This window comes from Camarhynchus parvulus, chromosome Z, assembly GCF_901933205.1.
Source record: "Camarhynchus parvulus chromosome Z, STF_HiC, whole genome shotgun sequence".
In the NCBI taxonomy this organism is placed as follows: domain Eukaryota; kingdom Metazoa; phylum Chordata; class Aves; order Passeriformes; family Thraupidae; genus Camarhynchus; species Camarhynchus parvulus.
In genome coordinates this window covers 22453279-22471939 of record NC_044601.1, presented here as the reverse complement: position 1 = coordinate 22471939, position 18661 = coordinate 22453279, and the positions used below count along the sequence as shown (strand labels likewise).

The following is an 18661-nucleotide window of genomic DNA, read 5'->3' as shown; positions in this document are numbered from 1 at the left end:
TTACAACAACAAAAAACCCAACCCAAACCAACCCCATAGCTAGAACTATTTCAGTCACTGTATTCCCAGACTGAACTTCGATTTGGTGATTTTCACAAATGTGATTCAAACCTGTACACAAACAAATTGCACAGAACAAAGTGAGAAGGCAATGAGTCAGAAAAGGTATACTGTCCATTACATAAAACTTAGTCCTTTCCAGTAATGCAAATAGGCATAAATTAAAAATTCAGGGTTATGCTGAACCCAGAAACCTAAGCTATTTCGAAAAAACAGCTTGTATTTTTCAGCTAAAAATACCTCCCAATATTTATCAAGTGTTTCAACAACTTTCCTCATATTTGTATTCTTGCTTATTTGACATCCAGAATGCATCAGTTTGCTTCAACAATTTTAGACACCACACATCATAAAAACAGTGTCTATACATTCTATGAAGCACATGAAAACCTAGAACAACACAGACATGTAACACAATTCCCTGAGTCAGCATTATTTAGCCTAAATTCTTCCACTTAACATATGGGCTATTAAGAAGGCCCCATAAAATGTCCCATAGGCCATTTCATTATTATTATTTCGTATTTTTAAGGAGAATATATCGAAGGGTCTACCAGGCCTCTGGGGGTGGGGGGGAAGGCAATCATGAAGCAGATGATGATGACAGTGCAAGCTTTCTAATTAGAGACAAATTAACTACGCACGGTTAATGCTTTGTAAATATATTAATTTCTAATGACAAGCAAATACATAAGTTACGGTCCAGAATTAGAATCGCCTCTTCGCATTCCGCCTTGAAGACCAGCGCTCCCATGTCTCCTCGGAGTCAAGAGAAGCTATGCACACAACGCTTATCTTTTAAAGCTACGCGGCCTACGCGACTGCCGACATAACAATCGCACGGAGCGAGAATCCCGCGTCTGAAGGAGCGGGCGCCGCTCCCGCCCGTCCCCGCCGCCCGCTCCCCGGCACCGCCCCGCGCCCGCCGCGGCCGCGCTGCCCCGGAAGCGCTCCCGCCGCCGCCTGCGGGAACATGGCCGAGTCGCCGGAGGAGGTGGCGGTGCTGGTGCAGCGGGTCGTGAAGGACATCCGCAACGCCTTCCAGCGGAACCCACACATGTGAGTGCGGCCGCGGCCGGGCGGCGCGGAGGGAGCCCTGCTCGCGCTCCGGCCCGTGCGCGCTCCGCGGCCGCCGGCGGGCGGGGCGCGGGTCCCGGCGGGGCCGGCCGGGGCCGGGGCCGGGCCCGGGCCCGGGCCCAAGGTCACGCCGTGAGCGGCCGCGGGGACCACCCGGGTCTCCTCCGAGCGGGAGGGCCGGCTCCGGGTGGCTGCGGTGGCACCTGTGCCTCCGTGGGGCAGGGCGCCGTGTCCCTGTCCTCGGTGCTCTCCTGCCGCCGCGGCTTCTCCTGGCTCGCTCTGGGACCTGGAGACCGGTCCGGCCGCGGCCGCAGCCCGGCGGCCACAAGCGCCCCGCCGGTAAAACGCGCCGCGTCATGGGAACCAGCGAGGTCTCCGCGGTCTGGAAGCGATAGATATGTTTTCAAAGAAAAGTTGTTTGTGACCTCTCTCTGAACTCGGTGTTCGGCAGTGTTAAACTCATCGCGCAGTCGGGCTGGGGCTGAGCCTGCCCGCGGGTGAGCCAGCCCTGCCGAGCCCCGCAGGAGGCAGCGGGTTCTCCGTCTGCCGGGAACAGAGCTCTGGCGCTGGTGGGAGCAAAGCTTAGGATAGAAAGCTCCTGAATTGCACCTTTGCACAAACAGAGCAGTGTGGTGAATGCCAACTTCAAATCCATATCTGTTGGCAGAAGTGCTAGTCATTTCTTTGTGTGTTGTTTTGAGGAAGACAGAATGACTATGAAAATGCAAACCACAGTAATTGGTTGTGAGAATCAGATTTATCCAGAAGTCTGGGGGGCAGATGCTCTATTTTATTTTTCAGTGTTGTTGACCAGCGTTGAGACCCTGTTTTAAGTGCCTCCCATACTTCTCTTTCCCAGAATGTATTTCCCCAGCCTTTAAGACACAAACTAGGGAAGCATCTTTCAATCTATGTGCAAGCTCTGTGTTGGTTATGGCAAATAAGGTAGCACATAATGAATAACAACTTCCTAATTTAAGTGAGGTATCTGTGTCAGCTGGAAACTGCAGTCTCTGAGGTAGTGGCCTATTAATCTGTTCCAGAAAGTGATAAACTAAACAATTGCATAGGAAAATTTTATGTCACCTAATTTATCCCTTTGCTTAACAAGAGAAGATTACAGTGAATACCCTCATGTTTCTCTAAATGTAGTAAGCAATTTGGGTGGGCGGCCAGGTTTTAAAATGCAGCATATGGATGCTGTTTAAAAAAAGGCTGCATTTTGCCTTGAAGCTTCATTTATAGGATGTGAAGCAGAATGTGCTGTAAAGGGCCAGTATTTATGAATGAATGTTCTGATTTTTTCATAGTTCCCACTCCTCTGCCAGAATGCTTTATTGGTAGCAAACTTAGAGATGATGTTTTCTAAGAATTTGCTGCTATTGCAATTTCCTTTCAGAGATGAAAGTAGGCTGCAAGAGTTGTGCGTGCTGAGACTGACGCACTGTGACATGCTGCAAGTGAAAAAGCACAAGCTGCTGCTTCTTTATCCCTCAAAGTAGAAAAAGTGACAGTCATGTCTGCTAGGTTTCTGAAGTGGTTGAAACTACTTGAAATGGGACTCTCCAGGCCTGTGTAGGCTGTGGGCCCTTGCTGTGCTGCCTCTGTGCCTCAGGAGCACCAGGCTGTAGCTGTGCTGGCTTGGTCTTTTCGTGCATCTGCATCTTGTCATCTGCTGCTGGCCAGCTGCAGTTCCTGACAGGTGGTATCCTGAATTCAACATGCTACAGATCCAGGTTTGAACTATTTTACATGGGAACTGCATAGCTTCACTGAAAATAAGGAATCTGCTACATGCATGATGTTGCTGTTGACTTCCCATGCTTTTGTCCCATACTCACCTCTTTTCCATCATTTATTGACCCTTGTCAGTGGCTGCTTGTACCCCTACCCACTTGTCAGCTTTGTGCAAACTGTGTCTGTCTGTCGTTTTGGCATGTTCAAAGCAGTGTTGTGAAGCTTAGCTCACCCAAGTCAGACTTCTTGCATTTGGTAATAAGTAAAGGTGTGGATGTTTGTTTTGTGGGTTTTTTTTCTCTCCTTGCTGTTTACCTTTGGTATACTGTTTGTGAGTTACAGCTGGTAAGTTCTTATGGTTAATTCACAAAGTTAATTAGACAAGTAGTGCCTGGCTGCATCTTCCTTGCTTTTGGAGACTTTAATGTCCCTGTATGCAAGGCCAGGCAATGTTTTACCAAGGACTTTTAGCATTCCTTAAAGAAAGACCCAGCGATATGTACAAACTTCAGGCTATTAAGATACTGTGTTGAAAGAAGCAGACTGGAATGTCATTTTAGGTTTTATCTTGCTTCTTGAAGAGCTTAGCTTGTGTTAAATAGAGCAGCACAGATAAGGATCTTGCTTTGATACCCATTTCTTGCTTTTAGTAGGGTAGGAGAATGCTTTTTTCTTCTCTCTCTTCTCAGCTGACTGGGGAAGTGAAAGGGACCTGAGTGTGTGTTTGGAGACAGAGCCATGTGATTTGCAAGTGTTTTGCCTTGAGTTCACCTTACCTGTGTTTTTTGCAGCTTGTGATATATGTTGTGATGTACAGAAGATCAGACTGGTTTTCTGAATAGGCAAATACATTCTTAAACAAGCACACTGTCACTTTTGATTACCTAAATAATAGTCCAGTGAGGACACAGAACTAAATCAGCACGCTCAGAGTACCCAGTAATAAATTTTATTTAAGATAATTGAGTTGAGGTTTAGGAGCTGACACTTGCCGTGTATCTGTAAATCTTGTATTAAGAAGACTTAAGACGGAGAATTTGTTTTATGACATCACAAGAAATCTTTTTTGGGAGATCTGAGGATTTCCCTCTTTAGCAACAATTTTTTCTGCTGAATGGGGGAGTTGGTGGAGAAATGATGCATAATTGAAATAAAACAATGTTGCTTTATGCTAAACAAATGTGAATCCTTGATGAGCTGTGTTTATTTCTAAGAAGCTGCCAAAGCTGCTATTCAGCATGCTAGAAAAACCTGACAAAAAGTAAAATATGTTACGGGCCATTGAAACTGAACAGCTGAGTCTCTTCTGCTTTGTTTGCTGGTACAAATCCTCGTGTTTGTCACTGTTATTTTAAAGGCTTACATTTCTCCTACAGAGTTGTCATCTAATCAGACTGGCCTCTGTGTCTCAAATCTTCCCCCTGTTGATCATGCTGCCTTGCACAGGACAATGAAAAACAGGACATATGGAAGTGAGGATATTCTTTTGTGTGATCCTTAGTGTCAGAGCACCTGGTCACACTGCTGCTGGGCACACCTGGGTAGCTTTTGGTCAGTCAGGCGCCTGTACTACTTAGCATGTTCTGTTTCTCTTGCTGAAGCAGCAGTTACAGCTCTGTCACATATTACAAAACCAGGGGTGCTTGTCTTGATTCCGCAGGGTTAAACCACTTGGATGATAGTCTAAAAACAGAAAAAATGGGGTTTTTGTCATTTAGGATCTTTGTGAAAATGAAATAAAACTATTCAAATTACAGGTTTCAGCAAAGACAAGGAAAAAAGATGATGGAATGTTTGGTTGGGAAGCATTGCCAACCATTGCATTTCTGTATTGAGAAAAATAACTGTCACCTACTAGAAATAAGCTTAATTATATTTCTCTCTGTTTTTTAAGAGATGAAATTGGATTAATACCCTGCCCTGAAGCCAGATATAACCGAAGCCCTATTGTCCTGGTAGAAAACAAGCTTGGTGTGGAGAGCTGGTGTGTGAAGTTTCTTTTGCCATATGTCCACAATAAACTTCTCCTCTACAGACAGAGAAAACAGTGGCTGAACAAGGATGGTAAGTTATGAGTTGGAGAAGAGTATATTATGTGATCTTTAGTGCACATTTTTTATTTATTGTAAAATAATTTAGTTTGGAAAAGAGCTTTAAGATCCGAGTCCACCCATAAACCTGACACTGCCAAGTCAAGCACTGAACCATGTTCCTAAGTGCTATGTTTACATGTTTTCCAAAATACCTCTAGGGATGGTGACTATGCCATTTCCTGGATAGCCTGTTTCAATTCTGGCAACACTTTCAGTGAGGAAATTTTTGCCCGCTGTCCAACCTAAACCTCTCCTGGTGCAGCCTGAGACCATTTTCTCTCATCCTGTTGTTTGTTACCTGTGAAGAGAGAATGACACTCATGTGGCTACAGTCTCCTTTGTATGTAGTTTTGGAGGACAGTAAGGTTCTCCCAAGCCCCCTTTTCTCCAGGCTAAACACCTCCAGCTCCCTCAGCTCCTCTTTATAAGACTTGTGCCCCAGTTGCCCTTCTCTGGGCTCACTGCAGCACCTTGATATCTCCGTGAGTACATGGAGATGGTCACTGATGTGGTCCTGCTGGCCACACTATTGTGATCCAAGCCAGGATGCCCTTGGCCTTCTTGACCACGTGGGGACCTTATTGGCTCATGTTCAGCTGGTTCTGGCCAGCACCCCTGGGTCCTTTTCCATCAAGCATCTTTACTGCAGGTCTGGGTATTGCATGGTGTTGCTGTGATCCAGGGGCAGCACCAGTCAGAACCTCATTCAGGTGGCCTTGGCTCATCGATCCAGCTTGTCCAGATCCCCCTGCAGAGCCTTCCTACCCTCCAGTAGATTGCTCCCACCCACAGTGGCATCATCCCCAAACTGACTGAGGGAGCACTCAATGCCTTTGTCTGGTCATTTACCCTTCCTAATGCCAGTTTAATCTGTTGTGGAAAAAATGGTGGTTACTGAGGGGAGCAGGCTTTGGATTGTGCATCTTAACTTAAAAGACTTTATTTTCATTTGAAAATAAAATTTCTTTCTCTCTTGCCCAAACTGGAAAGGTTAGAGACAGACAACTTCAGTGAATTATTTGAGGAAGTGATGTTAGTTGATGCAGAAGGAATTTTCTCCTGTTTTCCTGAGTCAAAAGGAAAATATGGTGCTTATATATCTACTGTAAGAAATGAGTGCAGTGTGTTTCAGATGGAGAGGTAATAGAAATTATTAGTCCCTACAGCTTGGTAATTGTAAAGTCTTATTTCCTTTCTCATCTCTTTGTTTTGTTTTGGTTTTTAGTTTAACTTGCATGAAAAATTCTTTTGTATATGTTCTTTAAAAAAATTCAAAATAAAGAATTATGAACAGGTGTGACATAGGAGGTACTTGACTGCTTATAAGGGGTCCTGATCAGAGCAAGAATGAAAAATAATAACTAGTTTATGAAGCAAGTGTTTTGTTTATTGTTGCAGTACCTTCTGAATAGCAGTTGGAATAAAGAATGTTCTTATGCTGGGCTTCTAGTGTCTTATTTCTGATGGGTTTTTTGTTTTGTTTTGTTTAGAGACTGTTTTCTAGTGTCTTTTACCTGGTATGGTATTTTTAATATCCCTCAGAAATAGATGTCTGTTGTGTTGAAGAGCACCCTGTGACCACTCACAGAGTTCAGATCTTTAGTATCTCACATGCAACTGGGTTTCAGTTTTGGATTGTTACCATATTTTAATTTTTTTCTGTTTAATTGTAACTAACCTGTCCATAAAGCACTATGTCCATTTTACTTCAACATGTGTGGGATTGTCTTCCCCTGCTGGAGCATACCAAACAGCCACCCTTCATTCAGTTGTGTTGATTGCAGCTATAGCAAAGCCAATCTCCCTGGCTGCTTTATGAAATAGAGAGTTAAAGAATTATGTTTTAAATAGTGGAATTTTAGCATACATCTGGTGCAGACTCTAGCCCCTAGTCATAATTAACATGGTGTTCTACTTGGTGTTACTGCAAGGTAAGTTTTTGGGGTAGGTCTGTGTAGATCAGGAGATGATGTGTGGCCAGTAGCATTTCTCCTTTGATATCTACATTTCTTTAGTGTTTTATTGCTGTATTCTGCTTCACTTTAAGTGGATGAAGCCAGCTGTGCATTGATGCTCATTAAAGTGTAGAGTATTGCACAGTCAGGTGGTGTTGGTCAGGTCTGTAAATGTGCACTTGAGCTTCTTTTGCCTTTGGAGATGATATGGAGAATGATCAAGGTCTTTAGAGGGTCTTGGAGTGGGAAGATTCTTAAGGCAGAGAGTGTTGCCTCCTTTTATCTGCCTGATGGTGGGGTCTAGATTTGCTAAACACGCTTTGATTTCTTATTACAAACATATGGATGTATAATGCAAGCATTTTGGAAAAAGTAGCATGAAATGGCAGGCAAGGCAGATCATGGCAAGAAGGAACCCATTTTCCTGGCCATGCAGAGTCTTCCAGTGCTAGCTGTAGACCTTGACCTTGAGTGATGTTAGAGTAACAGTGCACTGGCTTGATCCTTAGAATTAATTACCCTTCCAAAGAGTAGCTTAAAGAAGTTGAAGTGTTTTCATGTATTGCTGGGTGTGATTGACCCATTAACTGTGTTTTATTTTTGTCTAACAGATTGTGTATGTTTGTGTCATTGTGTTTCCCACATTCCTCCTAGAGGGTTGATGACATGTCATTAGGTGGACTTCATAAATTTTACATTGCCCTTTACTTTTTAATTTATACATAATTTACTTTCTTGAATGTTTTTTCTCATTACAGACATATTTAAAATTACAGACTCTTCCTGGGGGGTGTGTATGGCTAACATAAGTAACTTCCATTTCTTCTTGGTCTTTGTGGTTTGTGGTTGGACCTATTAAGACCAGGATGGTTTTGATCACTGCCACCAACCAGCTGCTGATTTATTCAGTTCTCATAGAAACTGGTGATGGTGACATTCCAGATTTGAAATTTGTAATGCAGTTGATTACAAAATTCAATAAACTGAACTTTAATACAGGGAATATAATTAATGTTCACTGACACATAACTAAATACAAACTTTAGCATTTAAAGAGTTGAACCTACTAGCACAGGCAATCTTAGCAACACCAGTGGTTCTCATTGCAGTGCTTTTGGAGCTCTGAGTTAGGAGTTTGTGATGTATATTTTTATTACGCTACAGATCTTCAGCAGGAGGCTTCATTTTGGTCTCAAGTGTTATTGTAAGGTCTGAACATTGAAATTTCCACACAGAGAAAAACTTCTTGTTTCAAGCCAAAGTACAAGCGTTGACATTTATGTCATGTTTTTGGGTGTCTGAAGACAGCTGGTAGCCATTACCTGTGTGCTGGTGCCCTGCTCCAGTCACACCTGTGCGGGTTGTGATGCTGTCACACCTGCTGATGCAACAGGGATGGTGTTTGCAGGCCTCTGCTTCCCTCACAGGTGAAGGGTACAACCTTCATGCACAACCCTTCCTCTCAAAATGCAGCTCAGAAAACTCTGTCAGTGAATACTGCAGTAGCGTGCATTTTAAACTAGTGCCTGCTTGGCTTTATTTTGAAAGTGAAACTTGATTCTGTTTTGTCTCTTTATTTACAAAAGCCGATTTCAAATGTGTGAGAAGAGGTATCTGCAGCATTTTCCTGTCTGCTGAGGTTTTCTGTAACCACTGTAAAACACAGTCAGGTCCTTCATGTTAAACCCTGTTTGTAAAGGAGTTTAGTATGTTTTAACATAATTGAGTTTCACATTTGATAAAAGGTTTGAGCAGAAACTGAACTGCAGTGGTGGAGAGAATTAAGATGGAAGTCTTTCCCAGGTGGGCTTAGAGACTCATCTCTAAGGTGTCATAAGTATGTATATTCTGTCAAGAGATGTTACGGTTTTCTCTTAAGTATTCTCAAGGATTTTGCGCCAGATTGCTTTTGTAGATGAAGGTGCATGCCTGGAATTTGTCAGGGTAGTTGTTTTCTTTTGCATCTAGTAAAGAAATAGATTTGTTTATTACTTCTTCAGAACTCAATTGTATATTCTATTGAAGCTTGTTATAAGTGATGATTGCAGATGTAGTCTCTACTTGCCTCTTCTGTTTTGAGTCACTGTAAGCCATTTAAAATAGAACAGAAGAGAACAACAGGGTGCTGATTCAAATGTCTGGTATTTTTTCTGACAGGGTCCTGGAAGAAGGAGGTGCTTTATAGTCATTCATTGATAGGTTAGTGACGCAGATGTTTAGTTATAGTTTCTTTTGGATTCTTGGAATCCAGAGTCATGACTGCTCCCACTGCTATTATTTGAGTTTAGAAATCCCAATTTTACAATATGTTTTTATCTTTTCTCCAATATTTTTTAAATTTATGCATGCACACTATATATGTTATGTCAAGATGGTTTTCTGAAATTGTTACGAACTACTCACAGAATATCTATAAAACTGGATACAGCCATATTTCAAGGTGTGCTAAAACCATATTGTTTTATTTGTCCTTCGCAGTTAGGGAGACCTTAATATACAAAAGGATGTGCCTGAAATGTATCGAGTAGAAAGTAATTTTAAATTGTAAATAAAAGATGCTGGGTTTTGTTACTGACATGGGGGAATAGTTGGCAAGCACTATCATTGTGTACCAGATCTGTTGTAAGACTTCCTAATAAAAAGGGCCTCAGAGGTTAATAAATTGGGCCATTTTTCTATTGAAAAATGGTGTAGAGGTTACTAAATTGTGTCATTTCATGTCTCCGGCTCAGAATCCACACGTCATATATCTTCATCTGTTACTTACATCAAAGAATATTGATATGAAAGAACTGGGTTCTACTTGGAGATTTTCCTTTTATCTGCATCTTTCCTTTGATAATATTCAAGATGAAGTGAATCTCTGTGATGGGAAAATGGACAAAATGCAAACAAGTTCTGTTTAAGTTGGACTTGATTGGGTGCTGTTACAGACCTTTGAGATTACCAGAACGGTCATATTAACTGGAAATCATGTATAAACAAGCTGTGTTGTTCTAAGTAGACTTTGAAAGGCTTTTCTGAGAAGTATTCAAAAAACTAAAATAGGCTATATTAAATTATTGCTTGATGTGCCTATAACACGTGGAGTGCTAGTACCTAATAATTGCTAAAGCCATTGTTGCAAATAAAATGGAAAATGTACATAAAACAATCATAGCTCACAATTTTAACTTTACCTCCTTAAAAAAATTATGTTTTTGTAAGTGTTCGAAACTGATTTCTGAATGTAAAATTGAAACAGTAGCCACAAAACACTTAGCAGATGTTTAATTTTATGTATGTTTGATTTTGTGTATGTGAGTAATCCAGGTTATTTGAATTGGGATAGTCAGCTGCATAAAATTAAATGGGTGTTGAAATACTTTGCTGGTTCAGGAATTGGGTAAACCAAGGAATAATATTTGTACATTCAGGCAGCAACTTAGAAAGAAGCTTTGTGTGTATGAAAAATATTTATTCCTTGGCAGCAAAGAGAGATTTAACTTGTGAAAATAGAAAGTTCTTTCCTTGAGACGCTTTTCAAAACATTACAGCTTAGTGCAAATTCAACAGTACACCAAAGAATTCCCCACCACGCCCCCCCCCATCACCCCCTGCATTATATGGTGGCTTAACATGTTCCTCATAATGAAGAACATAATGGAAAACACAACATTTCTTTGTTGGACATAAATCATCAATCAGACACACGGTAATATATGAAGGTATTTCACTTTTAGACCTGCTTAAATGTTGACTGTTTCAAAGATACCTGAAGCCAAGTCCCTGTGCGTTTTGAATTGATTAATGTATTGTTACTGTGGAATTCCTTAACAATTCATTCATTTTGCAGTCATTTTGACTGCACTAGCCAGAGATCTGTTTCCATGAGATACCATCCTTTCCTTTTTTCTTCAAGGAATGAAGTACCTCTTATTTGCTGGAAATCACCTGAAGTATGATCTAATTAGTATGTTAAATTCAGGGTGATTGGGAGAGAATGTAGCCAAATTTAATTTACAGTAAAAGGTTGTATAGTCACATTCAGTTTTTATGACGTAGTTAAAAATTAGTGTAATAAATCTACAATATACAGTGCTTAAATGCAGAGATGCAAGCAAATGTTTTTGGTTTTGCTTTGGGTTTTTTATTGAATTAGTCTTAAAACTTCAGTCTGAGGCGCTTCACAATGTATTTTAAGTGTTTTCTGTACAGTTTAATAGGGAGTACTTTTGTAATCCTCATTCATAGCTGTGGTGTTTCAATTTTTAGCTACAGGTTTTTTATAGTGTATGTATTTTTTGTAACAGTATGATATATGGCAGCCATCTGCAGCTCAGACTTGTTCTAAAATAGTAGGGTATATTTTTATTTTCTGTAGTATTTAAAAATCTTTGGATTTTCTTTGAAGAATTCTCTGCTTCTCATATAAAGTGTGTGTGGTTAAAATCACTGAATAGTCAAGGATTTTATATTATGATTTCTCCTTGCTCAGGGCATACTCAGTTCATTATTTTAAATAATGAAAAGGGAGGATATGGCAGATCTTGCTCCCTCTTAAATTAGTAATTAATTAATGCTCTCTCATTTCTGGAATAAGAGCAATATTTTACAGAGGTACAGCAGCCCATAGCAGAAAGACTTTGAGGAATGAGAGGGAGTAAGGGACTGCAGAGAGATCAGTTCTGTGTGCAAATCATTGCTAATCTTAATGTCTCTTGTTCCATTGTTTTAGAGCTGATAGATATCACGTGTACCCTGCTACTGCTGAACCCCGACTTCACCACTGCTTGGAATGTGAGGTATGTTGCACTCAGAAAATGCCATCAAAAGGCCCAGGCCTTACATGAGTCAGCTGAAAGCTTTGTTTCAAGTGGTTGTTAGTGATGCAGCAAGAACTTGTCAACTAAGAAGTGCTTGAAGGAATGTTAAAAATCTCTTCTTTCCTATATGTTGCAGATAGTTTGAGACTGCCCTTTTTTGCTTTTGGTTTGTTTGTTTGTTTGGGGGTTTTTGTTTGTTTGGGTGGTGGTTTTTTTGTTTTTGTTTTGTTTTTGTTTTTTTTTGGGGGGGGGTGTTTTTTGGGGGTGGGGGTTTGGTGGTTTTTATTGGTTGTGGTTTTTTTTTAATTGAAGGCTGATGATTACAGTGCTGCATATGAAGGCATGTTTGCACCACGTTTTCAGGATGTATAAGACCCACTGAACTACCATTCCTCTTTCCTCTTGCAGTTAATGAGGGTAGTCCTCAGCTGATGTCTGCTGTGTGTATTCACTGTTCTCATTTTTACCTCTGTTTGAGTTCTTTTGAGATTCCAGCTCATTTTTCTGCCACTACCAGTGCAGGCTATCAAGCTCAGTAGATACACTGCAAGAGAGGGAGAGAAGGTGTCCGCCCTTTATTTCAAACACATTTCCCCCCTCCCCTCTACTTTCTTGTGCCTGTTGAGTTTAGCATAGCTTCATCATTGATCAACCTTCAGAACTTGTCCAGGAGTCATAATGGAGGAGGAGCAGGAATTTACCTCCTTGCTCTTCAGGAGGTGCAGTAACAACAATTCCTTACAGTTTTGTAATCTTACAGCTGTTTTGTAAATTTCAGAGTTGGAGGAATATTCTCTTTCTGCTGCCAAGGTAAGACTGGAGGCAGTCTATAAAAGCTATAGTTTCAGGAGGGCTGGAGGGCTGACAAAACTGTGATAGTCTCTAGGAGTCCATTAATGGAAAACAGGACTTCTGTAGTTATGGTGCACTTTTGATGCTGCGTCTATTTGTCAGCCCTAGTTATGACAAATTCAGCTTTTTCTTTTTTCTTCTTTCACTGCTGATACAGTTCTGAAGGATTCTGCTGTGTTCTTTATATCTCTCAGGTCTAAAAAAGGGGGATGAATTTGATAGCAAAGGGTTTAGTGTCATGAAAATGTCTAACTTGAGTAGCTATGTAGTTAAAATGGAATTAGGAGTTGTATAAATACTAGAGCTGCTACAGTAATCTCATTTTATGGTACTTATAATTGATTTTTGGTTTATGTTTTGTGGAATTTTTTTATTGCACATGCGTTCATCCTTATCAGTCAGGCTTTTTTGTGCCTGACAACTGGAAGAGTTAGCTTTTATATGCATGAGGAAAGTAGTTCAAAGTTGTAAGTGGAATTAAAAATGCTAAGGAGTATGGATGAGGATTGTTTTCTCTTTTCTGATGTTTATAATTTACCAAAACATACAAATTACTACAGAAGTGGGCCTTACTCCCCGAATTGTTGGCTAGTAATCTACCAGTCAGTCTGTCTTGGAAGCTCTGTTTAGCATCCAGAGAGATCTTGTTACACAAGCCAGTCAGTATCTGTGGAGGTTACCAGCGAGCCCATTCTAGCAGGGGAACTGCTTTGCTGAATCTGACCCTTCATTGTTCTAGGCTTCTGCTGGGAGTTTGCTCTTTTGAAGGGGAGGCACTTTTGTTGTGTTGACATATATTTCAGCTTCTCTTTGAAATTACAGATCAAGCTAGCCAGATGTGTGGTGTAATAAGTCACAGAGTAGAGGACTGATTGTGTTCTGTACAGATGCTGGTGATAAGTCCGTATGCTGAAGTAGTCCAAGCTGAGAACTAATTGTATGAGACTTGCACTCTGCTTGCAGAACATGATGGATATGTTGTGGGATGATTGGTTTCTTGTTGCTCAGACAATGTTTGTCATGCCAGGTTCATCTTGTATTCTACACACACTAATTCACTGCTTTATTTTGAGGGGAAAAAAAGCATTATAGACTCCTAAGTAGCCTAAAAATGAAAAAGTGTTCTAGTTGTTTACTGAATAGCAGTCCTGCGCATATTCTTGTAATTTATCGACTTTTTCATTGTAGGCTGGGATAATCTCTTTTTCATGTGTTGAATTCTACTGAAAGCTTCAGAGATAGTGGTTGACTCAGTAGCACTGAACTTGAAGATACAGGAAGAGAGAGAAAAGGAAATCCCTTCCTAGGAAAGGACACAGGACTTGGCAGAGCCATATCAGAAGACTTGAATGGTGTTCTGGAAGACAAGTAGGCATTTCAGCTCGGCTCCCTATCTTAGAAGGTTGTATCTGATTAATGAAGCACAGGAGAACACAGAACTTTAGACAAGTTATCTAGGCCAACTAGGCCTAGATGCTCTCCCTTGACTTTGTAGCTATTCTGAACAGTTGAAATGTGCCTACCACATACATCTGTTGTTTATTTATTTAGATTAGAAGTGACTGGAAAGTGACAGAAGAGCAGGGACTATAATCTAAACCCTGAGACCCTGAGCAAGAGGTAATTATATGGCAAAGACTTGCTAAAGAATAGATGTGTCACTTCCTAGGAGCTGAGAGAGAAACCCCTGTTATACTGAATGGCATAAGAGATATCTCCAGTTGTTAATCCTAAATTCAGTTAGCTTGTGTTTTTAGAAGTTGAAAAGTCTCGCAAGTTAAAATGACCAAAATTTTTATGGAAGTGATTGTAAAGGAATTTTTATAAATGCCTTTGTTCTTCCTGTTATACTTCATGGCGTGTACAATTGATGAAAAGACATTAGATAACAAGATGCTCTGAAAAGTCACATTTTGCTTTCAGATATAAATGACTTCAAAGGTGTTAGCATAAGGCAAGTAAAAATTACTCCATTTTATCTTTTATGGGAGCTATAGTTCCTAAGGCTGAAACATTATCTATGATCCACATGGCAAGAAAGTAAGCTAGAAATTATATATCCCAAGTTGGATGTTAGCTGAAAGAGCTCAGAAGAGGTTTATATGGGAATGTATGGTACTTCACTCATACTAATGCTTGCAGTCCTTTGTGAATGGGAGAATCTTCATTTGAAAATCATTACAGCTAAAAGCAGCTTTTCTACTACAGCAGTGAAGGTGGATCATGTCTGTACTGTTCCTCAACTTTGCAAAAGAGGAAATTTAAGAGTGTATAAGTGTGAAGCTGCTTACTTACAGTCTATGTTTTAATACAGAAAGAACACTCTCTTCACTGAAAGTTCAGGTTTTGGGAGGTAGGTGGCTTGGTAATCTAAATCTTTGTTAAAAATGTACATGCATTTGTTTTAAGTATCAGACTGATCTAAGCTGTATTTTCATTGTGTCTGTGTGGTAAGTAATTTTTACCAAAATGTCACCTTTGCATTGCAGTAATGAAGCAGTTGTTCCACCTGCTCCAGTGCTGACCCTGAATGCTTATTTTGTCTGCTTTCCAAATTTGAGTGCATTAGAACAGAATGGTCTGATCAGTCTGCCACTTCTCGTTGGTGTGTCTGAACTGCCTGTTAAAAACCATCTGAAAGCGTCCAATCTGAAGCATGCTGGAACTTGGTTGAGATAAAAACAGGTGCTCCAGTAGCTATCAGAGGCAAAACTTGCATAAGGATTTATACATTCCCCACTCTGCTTCAATTTTAAATAATATTTGCTCACTGTTAGTGTTGCAACCATTAGCTTCTGACTGTGGTTGTAAGTTTCAATTACAGCAACACAAAGTCAAAGTACCAGATGGAGTCAGTTTCCTACTAAAAATTACCAACTCAGACAGAAAATATGTACTCACAGAAAGGAAATATTTCAATTTGTTTGTGAGACTTGGGCCATAACTTTAGGACAACATTATGTTTTCTGCATCAGACTGCAGAGGAGTTTTGCATTCTTATTTGATAGCAGATCTTTCCAGAATATGTTTCCTCCCCTCCCACCGGGGTTTTTTGTTCAGAGAGTTGATCATCTGCTCCTCATTTGTGCCATGCCTGTCATTACGATGAATCAGAAATTATTAGAAAAACCAAAACCCAAACCCATGCTGTCTTGGTTTGGAAACACAGGAGTGTGCTAAGGAAGGCAAGAACTTCTTCTGAAATGGAGAATGTAAACTCTCTCTACCTTTCTGAATTGCTATAAATTTTAAATTAAGGGGGCTCTCAGGCAAAAATATGGGAGCAGGAATAACAGTTCTTTAATAGGGAAAAGAAAAACAAATACATGATAAAATAAACAATGCAGTACACTAGAACAACACTGACAGAGTCAGAATTCAACTTGACACCCTATGAGTCAGGGTGCTGGTGGCAGTCTAATTGGAAATGTGGCTGCAGTCCTCCTGAAGTATCAGGTGTGGTTCTGTTGGAGCAAGGGGAATCTGTAGAGAAGGATGTATTCTTTCCTCTGAAGATCCAGTGGGAGGAGAGACAGCTGCTGTTTCTCTGGGGAATCTCGTGGAGAAAGCCGTGCTGGTGTCACAAAAACTTGTGGAATATATCTGGGTAGGAATGCTTGGCTCCTCCCTCTGGGCGGAGCATCTCACAATGGGATGTTACAGTTCTTATCAGTCATGCGCTGATATTCAATAGTCTACTATCAGCAGAGGTCTCCTCCCGAGGGAGGTGTTAATGTGGTCACTCAAAGAGAGCGATAAAGCAAACTGCCCACTTGACAAAGGTAATCTGCCATACAGATGGTAATGGAAAACAACTTGCATTGCAGTCTTCAACACACGCCAAAATTGCTTCTGCTTCTTGCACTCAGTTTTTAGTTGTGACTTCTGCGGGTTCTGGGAAATGTGTGTTTTCTTTCTGCAAATTCTAACTTTGCAATTTACTGTATCTTTACTTCAAAGCTGCTACCTACTAGATTGGAGAATAGGGTATGAAGACTAATGCCCTTGGAGTAACCAGTGATGGGGTGATGTCCACAAACATGCAGGACAGGCAATAAGAGTTACAGAGCTAGAAGGAAGAGGGTGAGGGGTAGGGAATTCTGTGCAAAGAAGGTGAGAAGGCCAAGTACGGATTTTCATTTTGCTCTGTCTCTGGGAGGTATTCTTGTAAGTGTTGTGTCAGATGAACATTAAGTTTTGTCAGGGGAAAATTTCAATTTCTTTAAACCAAAGATTGTTTTACATTTAAGTAAACTGAGCAATTGCAACCTTTTTGTTAAGTTTGTAAAACATTCTACACACAGAGAATATTTTCCTTTTTCTTATAAATTTAGGCAACGGCAACCTTGACCCTGTATCTTGAACAGTATTTCAAAACTAAAGGTGTGGAGGAGTGCTATGTGTAAGAGTATTTCCAGATGTACACATGACCTAAGGGCTTAATTTCAAGAAGGGATGTTTGTTCATATATGTAACCCTACAGTAGTTGACTCAGTAATTTCTGGGTAGGTTTGAGATAACAGATTGTATGTGTTCAGATTAAAATAAAGTTCTTTGTGCACATGTGTTTAGTACATATGTATCTATAGTAGAAAGGATTAATGCACTAGAGGGTTTTTAAACTCTAGTAGTTTGACAGTAAAGTTCTGTTATGATACAAAGGAAATGCCATGCAGTTTGTTATTGGGATTTGTGTTCTGTTTTCAGGTTACTACTTTTATTCACACAGATTTATTTTATCTTTTGTAGGAAAGAATTAATACTGTCTGGCACTTTAAATCCACTTAAAGATTTGCATCTTGGAAAACTGGCGTTAACCAAATTTCCCAAGAGTCCAGAAACATGGATTCATAGGTTGGTTCCCTTTGCCTTCTATTGACTCCTGAAACAATTTTCCTAGGGTTTTTTTATTTCCTGTTCTTGAGTTAAAGAGAATCACAGATGCAGGAGGATAACTAGAAATATATCAGATTCTTTGAACCAGTCATTGCAGAATACTGTGCAGAATACATTGCAGAAGCTATCTGTCTATATTCTACACTTAGAATTGAAATCATGTGTACTTTTTCTGCTGCACACTTTTTAAGTAAACTTTGGAGGGGGGATATATTTCCTTAGAGATTTATCATGTCTTGCAGCACCTGAAATCCTCAATGTGAAAATTCTGATTCCATCAGTTGTAACTTTTTGAGTACTGTAGGTTTCTCCTTTCCCTCAGATTTACTACTGTATTGTTTGTCTACATTTCAGAAAGTGAAGATTCTGTTAAAGCCAACCTTTGTAAATAAAGGGTTCTTTTCCATTTCAGTACTGGTCTTACAGGTTTGGCGAATTTATTTTTATAATTTATAACTTAAATGAAATCATTCAGTCACATCTACTGGATATTAAAATAACAGATCACATGTTTGGAAAATTTAACTCCAGAGTTACTCAAGTTCACAAAGCTAGCCATCTCAGTCATGCCCAACCATAAGATGCCTGCAGCAGAGCCAAGTGAAGCATAGATCCATTGCTCCAAATAAAAAGCTAGGTCAGCCTTTTATAGACAGCCCGAAAGAGATTTAAATGTATCACATTAGGAAGCAGTTTGCAATGTTTGTGTTTAACATGTCCAGCATTCGGGCAGCTGTAAAGCTGATACTGTAATAAGGACTTTATAAAGAACATAAAACTTACTGACAATATGAGAATTTTTGGAAGTGGAAGTTGTTGGTAAACTCTTGTTCGTCAGTGCATGCATGAACTTAAAAGTCTCAAGGTAAACCTAGTAAGCAATGCCTGGAATATTCCAAGGTGTTTCATTGATACGGCAACAACAATGAATTTCTGCAGCATCATTTTTAATTTTGATGTTCAGCTTCTTTTCATCATCCTCATGCTACTGACTTGTGCTGCTTGATGGTTTTGAAGCAAAAGTATGCAGTTATAATATACTTGCAGTTTGTCATAATTTACCTTTTCTCCATGGTAACTAACACCAGAAAAATTGGATTTTTTTTTTGCGTGTTAATACTTCTGAACCCAATGCCTTCCATATCATTATGATGATCAATATGTTTTTTATCTAATAAGTCAGAAT

The 18661-nt window shown here is 40.1% G+C and overlaps 1 protein-coding gene across 1 annotated transcript in view; it reads left to right on the top strand.

The window, feature by feature from the left end:
* The first annotated feature begins 1014 nt into the window (after window positions 1-1014).
* PTAR1 (protein prenyltransferase alpha subunit repeat containing 1) overlaps window positions 1015-18661 on the top strand; it is a 36321-nt gene continuing 18674 nt past the window's right edge. Inside the window, exons 1-4 of the mRNA XM_030968395.1 lie at window positions 1015-1119; window positions 4769-4938; window positions 11640-11706; window positions 17329-17433. Coding sequence (XP_030824255.1) covers window positions 1034-1119; window positions 4769-4938; window positions 11640-11706; window positions 17329-17433 — 428 coding nt within the window. The 5' untranslated portion in view covers window positions 1015-1033. The remainder of the gene's footprint in view (window positions 1120-4768; window positions 4939-11639; window positions 11707-17328; window positions 17434-18661) is intronic.